Source organism: Myxine glutinosa, chromosome 8, assembly GCF_964187855.1.
Source record: "Myxine glutinosa chromosome 8, kmMyxGlut1.1, whole genome shotgun sequence".
Classification (NCBI taxonomy): domain Eukaryota; kingdom Metazoa; phylum Chordata; class Myxini; order Myxiniformes; family Myxinidae; genus Myxine; species Myxine glutinosa.
The window spans coordinates 2,164,701-2,186,683 of NC_136268.1; the positions used below are offsets into that span (position 1 = coordinate 2,164,701).

Consider the following 21,983-nt stretch of genomic DNA (forward strand, 5'->3'; position numbering starts at 1 on the left):
TATTCCTCATCCTCCCTCTGCTCAAACCACCTTCTGACTTGGCCCCCTTCATCAGTTTCTGCTCGATACAGATGTCACACCAGGTGCCAGACCAATCATGGCAAGAGTAACGGACAACGTGATTCCCGTGAGCAGTGAAACTTTCGAAGGTCTCCTTGTATCTAGGCGAAGTTTCGAGTTGCTTCATCAGCTGACAATACAGCCGTGCGCCCTTGGCGTATTGATGATGCCCCGCAGCTGAAAAGGTGTCCAGCATCCTGGTAACAATGCAGGACAGGTGCCCGTCGTGGTCTGCAAGTCGTTCAGTTTTAATGAAGATCTTGATGACATCGACCATGTAGTAATACTGCACCCAGAGTGCAGGCGTTCTTCCTCCCTCGGCGAGTCTTTTGAAAGTTTCTTCAAACCTCTGTTCAAACACTGCAACTATTGGCGCTGTGTGTCTGGCGCCCATCTTCCCATCAGCTACCATCTTCATGAAGGTCCTCATTTCACTAAGCTCCTCCTCAGTGAAAGCGTGTTTCATGACGTGCTGACAGATGGATGCATATATCAGGAGGTGAGCGCGGATCGCCTTGTCAAAACACCCTCCATTCAGGATGTGGTCGGCCGTCGTACTCCCCTCCCCCCCCCCCCCCCCCCCACACACACACACACACAGTGCCCTCACCTTGGAATGATGGGTAGATTCGCCTGCTTTATGATATCCACAGCCTTGAGTCAGATGGGAAATCGAAGGTCACTATGGCGACTTTGTCCCCGGAGAGCCGCATGCACTCTTTGAGAGTGGTGAAGATGGTCCTGTGGTCATTAGGGTCACCTTCGATGACCGGGAGGAAGTCGACCTGCGTGCTCTGCTTGGCATTATCTGCATGGATTCTCTTCATCCAGCCATTCCAGTTGGAGTGCTGGAACTCGGGATCTTGGGCTTTGATCACCCACCCTGCTGCCCAGAGCGTGTCTCCCGGAGAGAGGAGTGGCTTGTCTTGTGTCACGGAGGAGGAGAGCTCAGCGATAGGAAGAAATGTGATGGCGTTTGTCCCTGTCTGTTTCCTGTTTGTGAATGGAAGAATCTTCACTTCAGCTGCCTTCAGGATCTTAGCCTTGTCGAGTGCCTTCAACTTCACCCTGTTGACACCTGCTGTCGTTAGATCATCTGCAGAAGGTGGCGCCGGAGAGGTGACTTTAATCAAACCCATTGAATGAAAGGGAGTGTTCCCGTAAATAGAAGCAATGTTCAAATCTATATTGTCTCCAACAAATTGAGTGATTGCACAGATTGAGCTTGTATCCCCAACCTCCATGGAGACCAACTGATCGTCACTCTGTATTTCACTTTCACCGGCTGTCACAGCAACTGATACATCCTCAAGTGCAATGTCGACCTCTACCTCATCATCTATCTGATCATCAGTTTCTTCAATAATGGTACCAAGAGCGCCAGAAGCATCAGAGATGCGAACTCCATTCGTGTCATTGAGGAAGCAGTATTTGTAACTTTGTGTCTCTGCCTAAGACTCAGTGTACCCCAACCGGTGTAACTTGTTGAGCATCCACTTTGACCCAAATCTATGGTCCAGTTGTATGGCAAGCCCTATCTGGTATGGCCATACCCCTGACCGAGGCCGATAGGCCTTTATGAAGTTCTGTCCCCAAATGGCTACTCTTTCGTCTGTCTTCACTATCGGTCTCAAGAACATCTGAAGGCTCTCAGGGACAAGTGCCAGCTGAGTAGGGATATCGGTCATACTGTGTGCAGTGGGATATAACTTTGGGTGTAGATCAATAGTGGCGATGACGTTGCAAATGAACTTTAGTGCAGTCTTTATGATCTGAGTCTTCTCATCTCCTAACTGAACATTAACATGATGCTCTCGCAGAATGTTGCTGGTCTTATCTTTCAAACAGAGCACATCTGCCCTCCTCTCCTGTGACGTGAAATACAGTGTGTCATGGTATTTCTCTTGGAGCTTCTTCTTTAGCCACTTCTTCGAATATGCGAGGCTCTGATCTGGTGACTGATCAAACTGCTGCAGCTTTCTGTGGATTTGGTCAAGTGTCATCACCCCGTGCTCGAGTTCAGAGTCTAACCATTCGCAGAGCTCATAGAATACAGCCGCTCGCTCCTCATCCGCTTGCCTTCCTACCTGAGGATAAAAGATTGTTATAATTAATAACTTTCAAGTACCAGAGTTTGATAATATGTCTCAACTTTGAATGATTGAATTTGAATTCGCCTCACTGAGTAAGAATCATACTTTTAGATCACTTACATCTTTAGTCTTGGAGTAGTGACCACCTGTCTCGAATAGAACTTTGCAGCGCAAATGATACAGGGTTTCCTCTGCTACGAAGTCGTTGATCCCTTCCAGGCGGCCAGTGACTTCAGTGCCCCAATCGTCCTTGCGACTCTGTGCTGTCTTCAGCAAGCTTGTCTTCAGTCCATCCGCGGTCAAATTGTCAGGAACTCGGTATCTCTTTCGAGCAGTCTCTGTAAGGGAGTGGAGAGTGGCTCAATACCAGTTCATGCGATCCCATCCCATGCAAAATGTGAATACTTCTAATAATAACTATTGATTCGTCACTACCCATCACATACCCATCACATACCCATCACATAAGTACCCATCACATACAATGTCATCAGTTAGACCGATTTATGCTTATTACTCTGCATAAAATTGTTACACCCTTCAATCTAACCTGGATGATTTGGGAAGAGATGAGCGGGCTGGTTGCAAAGAATGCATACATTTTTGTACAGAAGCTGAACGGAACGTGGACTCATAGAACTGCATGCAGTAGATGCACTGAACCCAGAGAAAATGCGTCGTCTCTTCATCTGTGCTGACTCTTTCTCCTTCCCTGCTGCCCCTGCAATAAATCAAATGTGAATTATTTTAGAAGTTTGGTCACATGAAATATCACCAGTATTTAAACAATAATGTTCAGGTCAGTAAATAATTATTCCCTGCCTAGTAAAACAGGTCGCACTTACGAGTTGACTTCATGGTGACCTTGACAGACATGTTGTACAAATCACGTTTACACTCGAAGTGGTATCTCAGTCTTCCGACATTCCATGCCTCCTTCATGCGCTCCAAAATTGTAGCATTTCCAACCGCTTCTGCATACGCCAACAGAGTAGGGTAGCCTTTAGGAGTTGCCTGTGCGAGCTTCTGAGCTGGCGTCTCCGGGCCTTCACAGATGAAGCAATTGAGCGGAGGTGCAGGAATAATGTCTACGTCCATACTGCTAGCCTGTACTGCCCTACAAAAGAAAAAGCTAGGGTTAAAAAATTAGGGTAACAAAAGAAAAATACCTGTAACGGTTATTACAATTTATGTTACAATAAGGGAAGACAATAAAGGTCAGTGACCTTTCATAGTTTCAATTTTTTAAATACCAGAATGTTTTACTTTTCATACATTAAGGCTGCATATCTTGGGCAGTTTGCTGGAAACTTTCAGAAAAATGAAACGAAGGGGTATCTACCTAGAAGACGAATTGTAGACCAGAAAAGTTAATTTTTACCCAAAAAATGACAAAAAAATATTTTGTTTTGCTCAAAATTGTGTAAACTTTTTAACATATTGATTTGTTTTAGGTATCACCATGTCAGATATGTTCTTAGCTTTAAAATGAGCCTACTTTGAATAATTTTGATGCTTCCTGTCAGTTACTGTGACCCAGAATGTAAATATAAGAAAAATTTGATCTTAAAAAAGGTAATTGACCCCTGTTGACCCCTGTCACGGGTTCCCCTAGGGGACTTGAATTTAAACTTTTTGAAATGTGTTAGTGGACACCCTTACAAACACATTGGTGAAGAAATTTCTTGGTAAGGAATTTGTTACCAGATTTTTGCAATATTCCCTGACTATCATATACTCCTGCTTTCGTGAAATCCTTGTCAGAGGCTTCCTTGCATCACTTATACTTATAAAACCAAAGATCACTTGGAATTATAAAACCAGTTCTGGAGTGTTTTTTTTCTTTTTTTCTTTTTCTTTTCTTTTCTTTTCTTTTCTTTTCTTTTCTTTTCTTTCTGTATACTGAATCGAGGCTCGTGAAAGAGCTAACATTTATTTCACAAACAAATCAAACAGACAAACAAAATGTATAAAAAGAGGGAGCGGAAGACAAGATGGGGAAAGAAGGGGAAGCACACAAACACACAAACACACACACACAAACACACAAACACAACATTTGAGAGCAGGGAGAAGTGTGGGAGAGAGAGGGCTTGGGGGGGGGGGGGGGGGGGGGGGAGAGAGGTATAAAACACAAGGGGACCGAAATTAGCGGGGGTAGAAAAGATCAAGGTTTTGGATGGGGGAAGACAAGAGATGGTGGTGAACAGCTGCTTTAAAGACCTGGAGGGTGGAGTGGGATTGAAGAGAGTGAGGGAGTTTGTTCCAGAGGTGGGAGAAAAGAGGAATGAAGGAGTGAAGGTGAGCAGAGAGTCTTGATTTTGGCAGTTTAACCATAAGAGGGTTGCAGGCAGATCTCGTGCGACCTGTAGGAATATTTGGGGGACAGAGCCCAGAGAGAGCTGGGGGGGCAAGGCCAGAGAGGAGTCGGTAGAAGACAGAAAGACCACCAACCTGCCTGCGGTGAGAGTGAAAGGCCCTTGGAGTTAGCTTCATCGTGGGAGATTCCATTGATTCTGAACGCTTTGGTTTCAACAGCGTGAAGATGAGCTAGGTGTGAGGCAGGAGCACCAGACCAGAGGGGAGAGCAGTATTCCATAGAGCTGCGGATGAAAGCCTTGCAAGTGGTGAGGAGCTCAGGTGTACCAAAGAAGGACTTCGCACGACGGAGGATGCCCAGTCGGCGACTGGCTTTGGAGGCCAGATTTGAAATGTGGTTTTCCCAGTAAAGATCATGGCAGATAGTGAGACCCAAAAGATTGAGTGACAGAACTTCTTGGAGAGGATTATTCAGAAAGTGGATGGGAGGGTTGTCGAGTCGGTCTTTTCGGAGAGACATCGTAAGAGTGTGAGATTTGTCAGGATTGAAAGACATGTTCCATTTGTTTGACCAGTCTGTGATTTGTCCAGGTCTGCAGAGAGTGAGGAGGCTGCAGACTGCCGATCTGAGGGATGAGGAATTGAGTGACAGAGAGTGGAGTCGTCAGCAAAGAGATAGAGAGGATTTTCAAGAGAGTCAGAGAGATCATTGATGAAGACCAGAAAAAGCACAGGACCCAGAACACTGCCTTGGGGAACTCCAGCCTGAACAGGAAGAGGTGATGAGAGAAACCCATTCAGGGCCACACGTTGACTATGACCAGAGAGGAAGTCCGCCAGCCATGCGTGGAGATTTCCATGGATACCAAAAGAGGAGAGTTTGGTGAGCAGAGCGGGGTGCCAGACCGTATCGAAGGCACGTGAAATGTCAAGGGAGACAGCTCTAATTTCCTGTTTGGTGTTGAGGACCTCCATCCATTGTTGAGAAAGCAGAAGCAGCATGGGCAGAGTAGAGTGACCAGGTCTGTAACCAAATTGATGGTCAGAGATCAAGCCATTGGAGAAGAGGAAAGATTTCATATCTGAAGCAATGATGGATTCCATGACTTTGCTGATAATTGGGAGAAGGCTGATTGGTCTGTAGTTGCTAGGATCTGTTTTTGCACCTTTTTTGTGCAAAGCGGTGATGTTGGCTGATGTCCAAGCAGATGGCAGATGACCTTGAGCAAAAGAGAGGGTGAAGAGAACAGAAAGAGGGAGTGAAAGAGCGGAAGAACATGATTTTAGGACCCGTGGGCTGATGCCGTCAGGACCAGTTGCAGAATCGGAGTCAAGGGTTGACAGAAACTTTTCCACCTTGACAGGAGGAAAGGACACAGTGTCCAGGAACAGCTGGGTACGACTGGGTACGGTGGGTACAGAGAGGGATGGGTTTGGGACACAAGATTTAGAGGCAAACACAGAGTTGAGGCATTCAGCTTTTTCACGTGTGGAGTCAGCCGTGTAGCCGTTTGAGGTGAGGGAGGGGATGGAGGGGGAACAGACACCAGAAACAGATTTGACCAGACGCCACCAGGATTTGGAAGAGGGAGACAGACAAGAGAGTTCGGTCTTGAGAACAGTGAGATATTGTTTCCTGGCTCTCCTGAGGGTGGACACACTTGTTTCGGGCTTTGTGAAAGGAAATGAGATTTCCTTCCGTTGGATTTGCTTTCCAGGAGACGAAAGCAAGTTGTTTCTGGGCAACAGCCTCACCACAAAATTCCGTGTACCATGGACGGGAGGAAGGGTATGACAACTGAAGATGAGATGGGATAAATCTGTGCATGAGAGAGAGAGAGCAATTTACTTTGAAAGAATTCCCAGGATGAGTTGATGTCAGAGGCGGTAGAGATGGGAGACCAGTCCAGATGATTGATGGCTGCTTGAAGACCGTGCCAGTTGGCCTGAGTGAAATGCCAGACTCGTCGACGCTGAGGAGACTCTCTGAGAATGGTCAGAGAGATGTCCACTAAACCAAGCATATGATCAGATGAGCCGATTGGAGCAGAAGAAGAGCAGCAGACATTTTCAGGGAAGTTGTCATAACCAAGTCCAGAATAGAAGATGCTCCGTTGACTGAGATCCGGGTCGGGAAATTGACAGATTGTGTCAGTCCCAGTGAGTCGCAGAAGTCCTTTGCTGAAGAGCCATGGCTGGTGAGAGAAGTACCCACACCCAGCCAACTGGCATGGTGACAATTGAAATCGCCACATATGAGGAAGAGAGAGTTGGGATGGGGAGATAGAAGTTGGTCCATATTATCAGACAGCGAGATGTAGATGGAGTCATCACTGTTTGGTGGACGGTACAACACACATATGAACAAAAGGTGGGAGCGAAGGGGAAGCCGTAGCCAAAGGTATTCCTGGGGGTGAGGTGGAGAGAGGGCAGTGGAGGGCGAGTGAGGAAGAGTGAGGAAGAGTTTTTTTATAAAGATAGCAACCCCACCTCCAGGACGAGGCTCAGGTCTATCATACCGGAGGAGGGAGTAACCTGGGGAGAGATACCAAGGCATCAGAGATATCATGAAGGAGGAAAGTTTCTGTTAAGCAGATCACATCTTGTCATGTGATAATCACATGTTGATTGGAATCGAAGCATGAACAGTCGGTGTGCTCCATCTTGTAGGAATATTGAACTGCCTTCTTTCTAGGAGAGTGAATGTGGTTAAGCATGTTAAATACGATGTCCACTGGTACTGGAGCGTTGACAAGTCACAGGAATGATGGTCCAAATGCCGTTTTTGCATGCTCGAGCTTACTTCTATACATGATGCTTGTGGCAGATTGACTGTCTTGGTCTTGGTTGCGCTTGCTTTCGTCGCACCTTGTAATTTCCCCAAGTGGCTGCATTTACACCTTAAGCAGAGTGCGATGGTGTGCAAATGCAATTTGAAAGGTGACTTCCTTGTGACCTCTCGGATAAACGTACTTATTTTGCGCTTGTTCCATTATGTAACAGGTACTCCTTTATTCCCACCAATTTCCCTGCACCAAGGTCGCTTTCTGCACTGGGATTGGTTATCTCAACATTGGTGGAGCAAGCAGCTGGGAAAAACAAAGGGAAGTTTGCGCCGTACAGGGATTCGGCCCTGACTTGGTTACTAAAGGCAAGATTTTGAGATTATCCCAATACTTTTTGAAAAAAAAAAGGGATTATTGTAATTGGCTCCATCTGTCTTTCTGTCTCTGTCTGTCTGTCTTTGTCTGCCCGTCACGCTATCGCATTCTAAACAGTTGGACAGAAGTTTAACAAACTTAGTAGTTGTGATCAATACATGGCACAAAGATGCAAGAGCAGTATCATTTTTGGCCGCGCCCCCTGGGGCAGGGTCAAAAGGTCAAATACCGAAAAATGCAAGTACGGGTACATTTTAAAACATTTTAAAATGAAACGTTGTATATACAATAAACATTGGGGAAATATGTAACATATATGCATGAAACATTGTATATGGTTAGTATGTGTATGGAATATGTAACGATTTTTGGTATTTGACCCCCAGTTCATGCTCCAGGGGTTGGGAACATAGGGTCACGGGGTCAAAACGGGGAAAATAATGTAGCTCACAATTTGATATTGGATCATTCCTGAACGGAATTTGATATTGTTGAAAGATTCGGATGAAATTTGGTGGACAGGTTGGGTGTGTGACAAGGACGAAACGATTTGATTTTGGTGAAGATCCGAATCAGGATCCGGATATGAGAATTTTTTAATTTTTAAGTGATTCTTCACCATTGAGAGATTGGGGCGGAAAGCGATTATATAACATGATGTTTCAAAAATATGACGAATATTATAAAACCAAATATTATGGACGACATATTACAAAACTAGATGGGTGAGTGGGTTAGGTGTCAAGAACAAGGTGACGAGATCATGGTTCAGGTCTGGATCATGTAGATCGATCCGGCCTATTGGTGGGAACATAATCTGTTCAGCCTGGCGGAGTTGAGCGCTCTACCGAGTGCTGTTCTACTTCAACCTTGCTCTAGGTGGGAAGCGTGGGGATTTGGGATGGAATGCCATCTTGGCTGTAGTTTGTTTTTATCCTCCTGAAGGCTTCTTCTGAGTTATTCCTGTGACCTGAGCACTGAATTTCTCTAGTCGGCTAAGTTGGACCTCATCTCAACTATTGTTTAGTTTACATGCTTTCGAAGCTTTGCTGCTTTTGTACGAATTTAATCAGAGATCCTTTTGAAATAGTTTAGAAAAATATTGCTTTGGAGACTATGGAACTGGAATTCCGTGCTTGCCGAGGTATAAAAGCTGCAGTTGGAATGCGACTGGCGCATCTGGTCATGTTCCACATCCTTACGGTCTCGCATGTTTCTATCACTCTGCTTTTGGAACACTATCCTTGCAGGCCATTTTCATCACCACTCACTTTGCCACTACCTGGGGCCTTTAAATTTGAATTTCGCCCTTTGGGTGTTTGTTGCACTAATTTCAGCATTATCCTCTTTAGTAATGATTGATTTTGAATTGCAACAGGACAACCTTGGTGGGAATAGCAAGACTGCGATGATGGCAACAGTGAGCCCGGCCGCTGACAGCTACGAGGAAACGTTGTCGACGCTGCGCTACGCAGACCGTGCAAAACGCATCGTCAACCATGCCGTGATCAATGAGGAGCCGAGCGCTAAAATCATTCAGGAGTTGCGTGAGGAGGTTGACAGGCTGCGGAACCAGCTGACCCATGCAGAGGTGAAATTGTGTGTTTTTGGAATGATTGGCTCAATGATGAGCATGTTCAGTTTCTGCTGGACATTACGTATTGAAGATTCGTGATCATTTGCGGGGTGATTTGGTTCAAATATAGTTCAAAAACAAATAATTATTTTGAAGCTGAGACTGCGGTGTACTTCCTCCTTCCAGTCACTCACAGCTCCAGGCCTAAAGGAGAAACTCGAGGAGTCTGAGAAACTAATGCAGGAAATGACGGTTAGTTGGGAAGAGAAACTACGCAAGACAGTGGCTATCGCTCAGGTAGGATGAGTTCATCCATTGCTTGATACCGCAAGCAATCCTCTCCTCTATGACTCATTTCTTCTTGATTTTCTAACAAGCTCGATGTGACCTTGTTAGCCCCTGTGATTCCTGTCATATTAGGAACGACAGCGACAGCTGGAGAGCTTGGGGATCTCGCTGGAGTCGTCGGGGATCAAGGTTGGAGATGACAAATGCTTCCTTGTAAACCTCAATGCTGATGCTGCGCTCAATGAGCTCCTGGTGTATTATCTTCAGGTGGGTGTTTTCATTTATTTATTTATTTTGCAGGATCCGAGGCTCGTAGTGGAGCTGCCACTCACACATCTCACACTCATGGACATACAGATGAATACATGAGACGTGACACAGGACTGTTAGATGAGAACCAAAATCAAATTGGCTTGTTCTTGTCGCCTGACCAACTCATCCACCTAGCTTTGTCATAAGGCGTCCACAACTCTTTGAAAATACCATGCTATACTGCATATAGTTTTTAGCCCTATCGATCAATGGCGAAGAATCACTTAAATAATTATCAGATCCGGATCCAGATCCGGATCTTCACCAAAATCTAATAATTTCCTCCTTGTCACATACCTAACCTCTCCACCAAATTTCGTCTGAATCTGTCCTCAACTTTTGGAGATATCCTGTTCACAGACAAACAGACAGGGGTGAAAACATAACCTCTATCCACCTTCGGTGGCGGAGGTAATAAGTTCTCTAATGAACAAGCTTTTGCTCAAAACACATTTTAAATTATTATTGTCTCATCGAAATCCAATTGAATGAAAATCAGGCATTGCACATGATGAAACGAATGTCAAAATGATCAAAACAAATCAATATCTCTGACATATTGAACAAGGATTGACATGGAAGTGTCCTCCGATCAAAATTACGGCTTTTCCATCAGCTGAAGATTTTCCTTCATCATCTCGACTACGAGAATCACTTATGACAAAACTTTCTTCTCCAACACATTTGATGCCTATTGGATACACTGGAGAATTTCCCATGGTCAAACATCATGTTCTTGTGTCTTGAAAACACAGACTGAGTGCTGAATTCAAACAGAATGATGGAGACTCTGGATTTTCTAATATTTGGGAAACCTTTCCACTTCGTGGTTCATGAATGGTTAGGAGAGGAGAAGCATCTCCGATGACAAATTATTCCGGTGATTCGTTAATCATCAAGTATCCACTGTGGGAACAAACTGAATGGTACAAATCAGTTCTATGTTGAACTCTGTGGTCAACATCACCTGTGGTCTGAGGAATGTCAGGTGATCTCGACACAACATCTTCGGCTATATACACGTTAGCACATGAAAAAAATGTATCGCTTTTGTATTTGACGGATTTAGGGAGCCTCCCCTCCCCCCCCCTCCCCCCCCCCCCCTCTGCTGGATCCGCCCCTGGTGTGTATAGGTAACATACAGACAGACAGATCAACATCAACATTTAAAGATTATATGATATTGTATTGTGCTTTGATTGGAATGGTTGATGTAATTATTTTTGTATATATATACATATTGTTGCGGATCCGGGGGTCGGCGCTCCCCTTACCAAGGGTGGGGGGGGGGGGGGGGGGGTTAATCCCCTTGTCTTTTTCAACTGGCCGATCCCCCAGCCCTGGAAATTATAACGCTCCTCTGCGGTCGAGATTGGCCAGGGTGATTGGTCAAGATGGGTCCCAAATACCTGCATGCCAATCTCTCCGCAAAGCAGGGAAATAACTCGCGCTCGAACCACGGACAGATGGAAATTGCCTAGGCGGTTTAGCAATCCGCGATTCGAGCCGTTAGCAAAAAGACTAACCCGATTCTGAGCGGTTCTGAAATCGTGCCACCGGTATTCAATTGAGGAAAAGACGAAAGCGATCGAATAAGAGGAAACCAAAAGGTAGGAAGAACAAATGTGATTTATAACTGTACTAATAAAAGAGGAAACGAAAGAAGGGCATGTACAAGAAGAAGAGCAAAAGGACACAGGGCAAGCTTACACAGTCTTAATTAACATGCACAGGACAAACAGACAGACTTACACGGGAGGGTAGTGGTAGGAAGAAGATCCAGGCAGATGGCAGTGGAGGAAGGTCTGGGCAGATGGTTTAGGCATTGAGTTCCGGCTCCAGGTGTCCACGCGTACCGTGGCGAGAATCCGGGCAGCAGCGAGCGCGTACCGTTGGCGCGCGCTCGGGCCTTATATATGGTGGGGGGGGGGGGGGGGGTGTAGACCTTCACAAGGTGCGCAGTCCTCCCAGTAACGTGACAATCACTCGAGCTCTCCCCCCGCAGTCCGTTATGATGCAATCCGCTCGCTCGCCCGACCTCCGCGCAGTCCGTGATGATGCAATCGACGGTCTTCTCTCTCTCTCCTTCTCAGTGTCAAGGCGCCGCGCTCGCGCTTATATCGTGTGCTTCAAAATCAAGCCGCGCCACGCCCATCAGTGAGCTCACCTCAGCCCTGGTTGGTTCGTTGACAGGGCCACGCCTCGCTCTTGGCGCTCCGCCCCCTTCTTCTCCAGCTTGACCGTGTCCGGGAATAACGGACAATCTACAAGACGCCGATGACTGAGACAGTTTTTACAAAGTAAGGATTTATTAACTAATAATTCACTTGTTTCAATATATTAAAGAACTACAATACTATAACGAATCTAGTAATTCAAGTCGTTGGTTCCTCTTCGTTCGCCGGTGATCTCCTGGTGCTGTTTCTCGTTGGTACTCGTTCGTTCCGTCGGGCAGAGGTTCTGATGACAAGTGCTCCTGACTCATAGTTTGCTCTGGTTTATATGGGCCTTGTCGCGCTAATCCCTTCTCCGCAAATGCCCCGAGGTCATGTATGCTCGCCCCACTGGCACCAGCTCGCTCCCCTCCTGCTGCGAGTTCCATTTACCAAACAATAGGGGGGTGCTCCAGCCTGGGGCTGTGACCAGGTGGACAAGAGATTACCATGTTCGTGCACATTCTTGGCATTCATTTACGAAATCGTCTATCTGCTTCGTTACCAGTCCTAATCAATGAGTTACCAGAGTTACACTTCCACAATTCCCTCATCTTTTTGTTTTTTGTTTATATTAACCATTAATCTAAACATCAATATAAGTAAACAATCAATCACTACAAGTAAACATCAATACAATTTCCTTAGGCATACACCGTCATCCTGCAAGAATCTGATCACAAAACATTTTGTTGGTCATTGACTCCTTCCATATTGTTAATTCAATCTATTTCATTTGCATCACAAATATCTTTGTAAAACAACACTTCACCATCACCAAGATACAACAATTTTGCTTCACCATTTTCAAGTTTTTAAAGCATCTGCAACATCTGGCAAAAACGTTTGCCTCCACACAAATGTTGACTTTGTTTGAAAGGAAGGGCTGATCACTTGTGTTTGAATCCAGGTATGAAACATTTTCTCCTAATGTCTTCATAGCTCCTGCACTACTTCGTGTAGGATTTCGCTGTTGTGGTAACATTGCGGAGTCATAGACTGACCCTGCTCTCCATGTAGCATTCTTGCCACTTTTTGCTGTAAACCATAGTAATTCCTGAACAAGGCCTTCACCCAGTTGTAGTCGACTTGCCTCCTCCCTCATTGTGAGTGGGCAGCAAGTATTGGTGTGACGTTGATTGGCCAGCAAGATGTGGAACAGGGATGCCGGATGCATCCACAATGATGTTGGGACCATGGTGTTCAGGTCATCCATGGTCCATACCAGGAGTGGCCCGCAGAATCGTGCACAGCTGTTGTGAAAAGGCACAGCCATTGGTTTGCAGCTCCATGCTGGCTCCCCGGAAGTTGGTGAAGTAATAACATATGTCCCCGCATTTCACAGAGGTTGCAGGTAAAATGTCGTTGTCCTGCAACTTCTGATGTGATGAATGTTCGAAGCCTTCGAACAAGAGTAAGTGATCGCCTTTCTTTCATATTGTTGCGGATATGGGACTTGGCCTCAATATCCGCTTGTAAATACTCCCCTATTTCCCCAATACTCCCCAACTATCCCCAATCCCCCATTCCCTAGTCCCATTGCCTGTAAATAACACTCTGTAGAACCGACCTTCCCCTTTTTCCCCCATTAAATGTCGTGCCCAGGTCCACCGCATCTCACGTAGACAACTTTCGGACATCTTGCTAGTTATTCTTAGTCTATGTCAGTTAAGGACTCGTTTCCATTAATTCTGACTCTTCGTTGCACCAGAATGTGATTATATGGCACCAGTAGTGAGTTTAGGACCTTCCCATACCTCCTCCCATCTTCTTCCCCAAACAACAACTACAACAACAACAACAACTACAACTACAACAACAGAGGAAATGGGGGCGGCGCGGCGCGGGGGAGTGTGCGTCCTCACACCGGCTCGGTTAGCCGCCATTGACCATGCGCTCCGACGGGGTTACCACGAAGGGGCTCCCTGTCAGCTCCTCGTCAAGGGCGGAGCCCGGTGGCCCCCCCGCACCCAATAAGAAGGGCGGACCGATTCCATCTGGGGCGGAGCTAACTAGCCGAGGGCGTGTCACTCCCCGCCGGATATACGCAGCCACTTACCGGACGTGACGTCAGATGCGCCCCCAGCTTGAGAAGACAAGTCACCACCTCCAAGCGCTGAGTGAGACCTCCCGCATCTTTGGACTGGACCGGGTCGATTTTGCCCCTGAGCCAAGGTGCACCTTGAGCCATCGAAGACCTGCCCCTCCTTGCCATCAATCCCCGTGTGAGTCAGTTTTGTCCCGTTTATCTGTCGTCTGTCGGGGCTAATATAAGAGTGTGTCTAAGTGCCTGCCTTTCTATGCTGTCCCTCTTGTCGTTGTAATCTGACCTTCCGCCCTAATATAACCTCCTCCGGAGGTCTTGAGAACCGTATCCCTGGTGTCGTGTCATTTTAATCCCAGCCGTTGTGTCCTTTTCCTTCATTGATTTAGCGTAGCGCGACTCGGCAACGTTCGAGTATAATCGGGTAACTTGTGCGGACACGGCGGCCATTCCGCTCGGCCCACCATAACATCAAAGTCGTGTCTGTAACAATTGGTGTCAGGAGTGTCGGATTCGGACCTGGGACTAAATTTATTAGGCCCAAATTTTGGAACACCAAGTGTACCATTAGGGTAACATTTTGGTGTTGGGAAGTAAAATTCGATCCGGAGCGCGTTTTACGCGCTCGAAATTATAACAGCGAAATTTGATTTGTTTTACGGAAATAAAAACCCGAATTTTGAAAGTCGCGCTATGGCGGATCAAGACAGCTGGGGTCCGGTAGAGGAGAGTGAGGCAGGGTCGGTCCAGGACCAAATTGAGGGACGTGAGGAGAGCGAAGCAGCGAGGGTAGCAGACGCACAAAATGGCGCCTCGCTGGTCACGGCGACCGCGCCCGCGACCGTGGCAGCGCCCCTGGTGGATTCGAACCTTTTCCTCCTGCAAATGAGGGCCTTTATGGAACAAATGGGAGACCAAATTGGAGGTTTGAAAAACAGTATAGAAGCTCAGGGTGAGCGATTAGAGGGCAAAATAGGGGTAATGGGAAATGAAATAGGGGTAATGGGAAACGAAATAGGGGTAATGGGAAACGAAATGGGGGTAATGAGGGACGAAGCGAGGGGTACCGGTGAGGGGTTAGACAATAATTTTAAGGGATTAGACGAGAAATTTGGGAAATTAGACAATAGATTAGGGGAAATACAGGAGGGGTTAATGGGGGTAGAAAACAGAATGGCCGCTCAAGAGAATCAAATGGAAGGGATGCAAAAAGGGTTAGAGGGGTTAGAAATCACCATGGAAGGCAAATTGAGGGACATGAGGGACCAAGCGGAAAGGGAAGTTAAACAAATGGGGCAGCAGATAGAGGGGGTCAGAATGGGGGTAGAAACCAAACTGGATGCTCACAGGGAGGAAATGGAGCAGATGAGGATGGCATCTGGGCAGGAGATGCAAGTGATGGGAGAGGAGATCAGAAGAGGAGTGAGTGAGGAGGTCGGAGGAGTGCGCGAGGAGGTGAGGCACTGTAAGGAGCGCATGGAGAAGGAGGTGAGAAAGGGGACTGTAAAGTTACAAGGGGGCATAGAGGACCTGACGCAGGAGGTGGAACAGCTGACGGAGGGACAAAAAGGACTAACGGAGCAGGTTCAAAGGAACACTGCGGTATTAGGAGGGTTAAAGGCGACGCAGAAAGAACTAAAAGATGACTTGATAGCGACGAAGAGGGAATGTCAGATGGTACGTGAGGGACTGACAACGAGGTTGGACGAGGTGATAGAGGTGATGGAGACGAAGGACCGGCAGGTGAGGACGCACATGGAAACGGTCAAGGTAGCCTTGGAGGACGAGCTAGAGGAGACGTACCGGGGAATAAAAGAGGTGAAGCAGAAATTAGAAGAAGTGGAAGAAGGGGTGAGCGAAATTAAGAAGCGACGGAGAGGGGATAAGAAAGAGATAAAAGAGGAGATAAAAGAATTGGTCCAAAGTCTGTGTTTGGATCGTGATGATGTGCTCATTAACCGGATGAGGGATTCGCAGGTGATGGAGGAGAAGCGAAGAGGAAGAGGACCCGGTGTAAGTGGTGACCAATATGGTCGTGCGTATGATGCGCCAGGGGATTTAAGAAGCTTGGGGGTCGAGATGGACCCGGGTGTACGTGAGAGGCCGTTGGTGAAGTGTGCGACAGGTCTGGTGTGCGAAAAAGGAGGTGTGCGAGAAAGTCCGACTCTGGGGTGTGTGAGGAAAAAGTGCGTGCCAAGGAGTGAGGGTGTTGGCGAGAATGAGTCGGTCGTAGCGCGTGTGCGAGGGAGCACATGGAAGCGCGGTGTGGTAAGTGTTACAGAGGGTGTGACGGGAGAGTGTGCGCAAGAGTGTGCGCGAGAAAGGTGTGTGACGGATGGGTGCATGGGGAAAGAGTGTGCTGTCAAAGGCAAGGAAGAATGCACACCTGTGGTGAGTGTTACAGAGGGTGTAACGGGAGAGTGTGCACGAGAAAGGTGTGTGACGGACAGGTGCATGAGGAAAGAGTGCGCTGTCGGGAGTAAGGGTGAGTGCGTTGTCAAGAATGGAGGTGAGAGTAGTGAGAGTGACAAGGAGAGTGAGTTGGTTGTGACAGGTGAGCGAGGATGTACACCTGGGATGGAAGGATGCACACCTGGAATGGTAGGGCGTGAGTGGGAATGCACGCTGGAGTTGGTTGTGAGGCATGTGGTTGGGTGTGCGAATGAGAGCACACCTGTGATTGTCACAGAGGAGGTGACAGAGGAGGGGGCGCGAAGAGGTGTGTTGGTGAGGTGTGCGACCAACGAATGTGTGCCAAAGTGTTCGGTGGTCAGGTGTGTGACCAAGGCTGTGAGTGGAATGGGTGTACCTGGGTGTGCAAGGAAAGGTACGAGGAGCAAGGAACGGGCTGCGGGGTGTAAGCGTCCAGGTGAAGCATCGACGGTAACCGGTTTAGAGGTTAGGTCGACTTTTAGCCGAATCGGGCCCTCGGTGCGTGCCGGGCCTCGCTTGGAACGGCCGCGGCCGTGCTCCACTAGGCGGAGCGGGCGGCTGGATAGGAAGGGTCGTCATGGCGACCACTTTTTGGTGAGGCATTCCGGCAGGCCGAGATCGAGCCATGGGATGGCTCCGTGCCGAGATGGTGCGTGGGATCTCGGCCCGGGTAAGCCCCCGTCCCTGCACCGAGTGCCGGACGCGTCCAGCCGCTGGCACCAAACAACCCGCATTCATGGCTTGGCTTTACGAAGCCGGGCTTTGGATAGGAATTGGCGCACCGAGAGGCAGTAGTGAGTAGACTGTGTGATGAGGATAGTGTTTTGGACCCAAAATTAGAGAAAAACAAAATTTGATGATTGGCAAGGGATTGGCAGTAATGATTGGCAGATGATGGGCAGTGATTGGCAAATTTTTAATTTGTTGAAATTTGATGTGCAAAATTGGTAGTGAGCGATGGGCCCGGTGGGTAAGGGGGTAATCCCTGCCACCCTTCCCATGGGGGCAAAGGAGCAATAGCTTATGGGGTGTATGGCAGTGAAAACTAGCCCGGGTGGGTTAGGTTAAAGTGATAGGGACCTAGAAGATGACATTAGGTAACGTTAAGTTTAGTTAGTGACTGATACCTGTAGTGGGGACGCAGGTAGTTTAATGTGGGTTATAATGACGAGGGAGCGCAATAGGTTAAAGGGACGACTGGGAAGCGCAAGTTTCAGAAGGGAGTAGTTAGCTGAGATGATGCCGTGTGTGTGAGAATTGAACAGGTGTGATTGCACAGGTGTGCAACTGGACAGGTGTGTGGAGCAGTGTATGAGTAGTGAGTGTTGTGGATCAGCGCGAATGCGCTTGGGGAGAGAAGGGTGCAGGTGGCACCAGGTGTGAGAGCACAGGTGTGCAAGTACAGGTGTGTGGAGAGAGTTGGAGTAAGTGGTACGGAGTGGTGTGCATGGTGCGAAGGTGTGGATGGGGGAAGAGTGGACCCCTTTCACGAATACCCGGGGCGGGTAGTGTAAGTGTTAGGTAGAGGGTATAGGTAAATTGTGGTTGGATATTGGCATTTGTGGTGCGGTTGCAGAATGGTGTTGTGGATGGGTGCATTAGTGTTGTGGAAATGGCTGGGCGTGTAGCCTGTTAGTGTGTGTAGTTGGTTGGGCACTCCACCACTGTGAGGATGTCGGCCAGGTGAGGCCGCAGGTGGGCTCTGGGAGCCGGTAGTTGTGAGTGGGTGCCTGAGGATCCCGGGTGTGGATCGGGCAGCCCAGTGCCAGAGAGGGCACCGAGTGGGGAGAGCGCCAGAGGGCCTTCCCCAGGTAGTTAGGTTAGGGTAAGGAGCAGGTAAGCTCGGAGGCAACTGCAGTGGTGGAGGTGTGCAGGTGGGTAGACCCGCTGGGAGAGGTACACGCCACAGCCCAGAAATTGTGCGAGGGCACCGGGAGATGAATCGGGGGAGTGAGACCCCAAATTGAAAAGCACCACAGCTTGGCCAATGGGAATTGGTTTTTAGAACCCATAGTGTAAGAGGGCCAATGGTTTGGCCGGAGAAAGACCCCGGGTAGTGTAAAGTTGTTAAAGTCATTTAGGAAATAGTTAGGATTGATGAACCTGTCGCACCATACGCAGCCACTTACCTGTGGTGATGATGATGACTCCACACCTGTGTTTTCTTTGTTTTGTTGCAGGAAATGAGATTGCTGTGGATTGGTGAGACGCATCACGACGTGGATGAGACATTGGGGTGATTCCATCTCTCCCTCCTTAGGAGGGACTGATGATGAATTGATAATGGCAAATTTTGATGTTCAGTTGGAGATGGCAAATTTTGATGAGAGTTGAAAATGGCAAATTTGATTGGTTAGGAGGGAGAGAAGACGAATTTGGTATATGGGAGGAACGGGGAAGACAGTAGGGATGTTTGTTGATTCGTAAAATAGATGTTTATGGGTAGTGTTGTGTTTTGTGGATACAGTAAGGGGTAAGGGAGGGGCCATGTAGGTTACCTGGTGGGGGGGGGGGGGGAGTGTACGGTAGGAACGTACCTGTCTCACCTGGTTCCCATGTGCCCCTAGTGTGCATTACCTTGTGTTGCGTGCACTTTTGCGCCCTTACCACCTTACTCACTTGTCTGCTTCTTTTGTCTCCCACCTCCGAGGATCTGGTTTTGGGGCAGAGAGAGAGGAGAGAGAGGTGCTGGCTACGCAGTTGTGGGCCTGCACTTTCGCTGCTTGCTGCCTGGATCGATACACCATATGGACCGCAATGTTGGTGGCCACCCACAATGGACCGCAGTTCTTTTGCGGCCAAGCACCACCCGTGGATGGACCTATGGGTCAACGTGGCACCTATGCCATACAGGTGAACCACTTTTAGTTGACACCACTGACGGCCACAATAAAGAAATGGACGCGGTTGGCGCCTTTCTTTATTTTTAAAGAAGCCAGAAGGCCAAGTGCACCACACGAAGAGCAAGAGACACCTGCAGGGTTAGGGGTTGTTGAATTTATTTTTATTCATTGAACAATGGTGACTGCACCGATTGGTGCTGGGGTGGTGCTTTTGGTGCTTGGATGGGGTGCTCTGCACATTATTAAAGGCCGTAAGGCCACAGAGCACTCGTGGGTTGGTGTATCGATGCTGGCATGCGTGCTCTCTCTCTATGCATAACATCTGCATGTGTTCCTCCAAAAACAGGTCCTGGATCGTAGTGTAAATAGCAGCGTAGTCTTGTAAATAATGCTCCCTACCGGCTGTATGTTTAGTTTGCGAATTCTTTCCGGATTCGGTTATCCTGTGGGTGTGTTTCTGTGAGGAGAAGGGTGCAACGTCGCAGGGGGACATATTTACTCATTTGTGAATATCTGTAAAACTGTCGCACTCAGGGTAGAGTTAATAGTAGAGGGAACTACATCTGAGTGCCACACTAAAATAGGTAAAAATTTATCGGGTCGGGACGCCCCGAGGGTAGAGAAGGGTGCAATGTTGCGGATATGGGACTTGGCCTCAATATCCGCTTGTAAATACTCCCCTATTTCCCCAATACTCCCCAACTATCCCCAATCCCCCATTCGCTAGTCCCATTGCCTGTAAATAACACTCTGTAGAACCGACCTTCCCCTTTTTCCCCCATTAAATGTCGTGCCCAGGTCCACCGCATCTCACGTAGACAACTTTCGGACATCTTGCTAGTTATTCTTAGTCTATGTCAGTTAAGGACTCGTTTCCAGAATGTGATTATATGGCACCAGTAGTGAGTTTAGGACCTTCCCATACCTCCTCCCATCTTCTTCCCCAAACAACAACTACAACAACAACAACAACTACAACTACAACTACAACAACAGAGGAAATGGGGGCGGCACGGCGCGGGGGAGTGTGCGTCCTCACACCGGCTCGGTTAGCCGCCATTGACCATGCGCTCCGACGGGGTTACCACGAAGGGGCTCCCTGTCAGCTCCTCGTCAAGGGCGGAGCCCGGTGGCCCCCCCGCACCCAATAAGAAGGGCGGACCGATTCCATCTGGGGCGGAGCTAACTAGCTGAGGGCGTGTCACTCCCCGCCGGATATACGCAGCCACTTACCGGACGTGACGTCAGATGCGCCCCCAGCTTGAGAAGACAAGTCACCACCTCCAAGCGCTGAGTGAGACCTCCCGCATCTTTGGACTGGACCGGGTCGATTTTGCCCCTGAGCCAAGGTGCACCTTGAGCCATCGAAGACCTGCCCCTCCTTGCCATCAATCCCCGTGTGAGTCAGTTTTGTCCCGTTTATCTGTCGTCTGTCGGGGCTAATATAAGAGTGTGTCTAAGTGCCTGCCTTTCTATGCTGTCCCTCTTGTCGTTGTAATCTGACCTTCCGCCCTAATATAACCTCCTCCGGAGGTCTTGAGAACCGTATCCCTGGTGTCGTGTCATTTTAATCCCAGCCGTTGTGTCCTTTTCCTTCATTGATTTAGCGTAGCGCGACTCGGCAACGTTCGAGTATAATCGGGTAACTTGTGCGGACACGGCGGCCATTCCGCTCGGCCCACCATAACATCAAAGTCGTGTCTGTAACAATATGTTGCAGTGTGATCCAGGCAAATGGTCACATAAATTTCCTTGGTGAAGGTAAGCATTCATCTCCAAGTTACCCGGGAGAATGTCTTCATCATTCTTTGAGAAAGAGGGTGTATGCCACGATTAACTTCATTTTTTAGCCACAAATTTTCTTTCTCGAACTTCTTCCCAATTCCGTTAGCACTCCCTTCAAAATGTGATCTCGTCTTATCCTTATGCTCAGTCACATCTGAATCTGCTTTCCACACACACTGAATCAGATAGGGTATATCTTACCATGAAATCAGCATAATCATGTATATCTTCCGACAGTTTCACATTCAACAATTTGTTGTTTTCCCTTACAACATTCAAAAAGTTATATTCATTTATATGCGTCACACAAATAATATTCAATCAGGTATGTATTTGACTACTAAACTAAGAATAGCATCCACAATTGCTTTCAGGTTAATATAGTTCAAAAATTAACTTGTGCAGGTATTTTAGCACTACTCTAAGAAAATAAATTGTATATGATTACAATCACAAACAGGAATATCTAATTCCCAACAAAAATTTTCCCAAACCAACAAATTAAGCATAATGTATTATTACCATAATTCCTCTCCACTTTTTCTCTTCCCCTTTTTTTTTTTTTTTTTTCTAACAGTGTGTCACTCGTGGTGATATGAGTTCACTGATATTGTAATTGACACAACTCATAACATTGTCGTTATGCCATTATCTTAATTCTACTGTATTCATTTGCAACATCACTTGATTTAATCTTTTAATCTCAGTATTTATGTCGCCATAAAAGTCTTCCTTTTCTGGTTCCACATTTCTTTCCTCATTTGTCACTTCATGCGTTATCATCGTGTTGTTGGTTACCTTATTCAAACACACCGTCACTAAGGCTTTCAAGCAAGCCACCACTAAAACAATTGCC

General features: G+C 47.5%; 1 protein-coding gene across 1 annotated transcript in view; it reads left to right on the top strand.

Moving 5' to 3' along the window:
- The window catches only part of LOC144893206 (kinesin-like protein KIF13A), a 269,629-nt gene that overhangs the window by 154,577 nt on the left and 93,069 nt on the right, over positions 1–21,983 (top strand). Inside the window, exons 7-10 of the mRNA XM_078782867.1 lie at positions 7,512–7,623; positions 9,012–9,224; positions 9,396–9,506; positions 9,630–9,764. Coding sequence (XP_078638993.1) covers positions 7,512–7,623; positions 9,012–9,224; positions 9,396–9,506; positions 9,630–9,764 — 571 coding nt within the window. The remainder of the gene's footprint in view (positions 1–7,511; positions 7,624–9,011; positions 9,225–9,395; positions 9,507–9,629; positions 9,765–21,983) is intronic.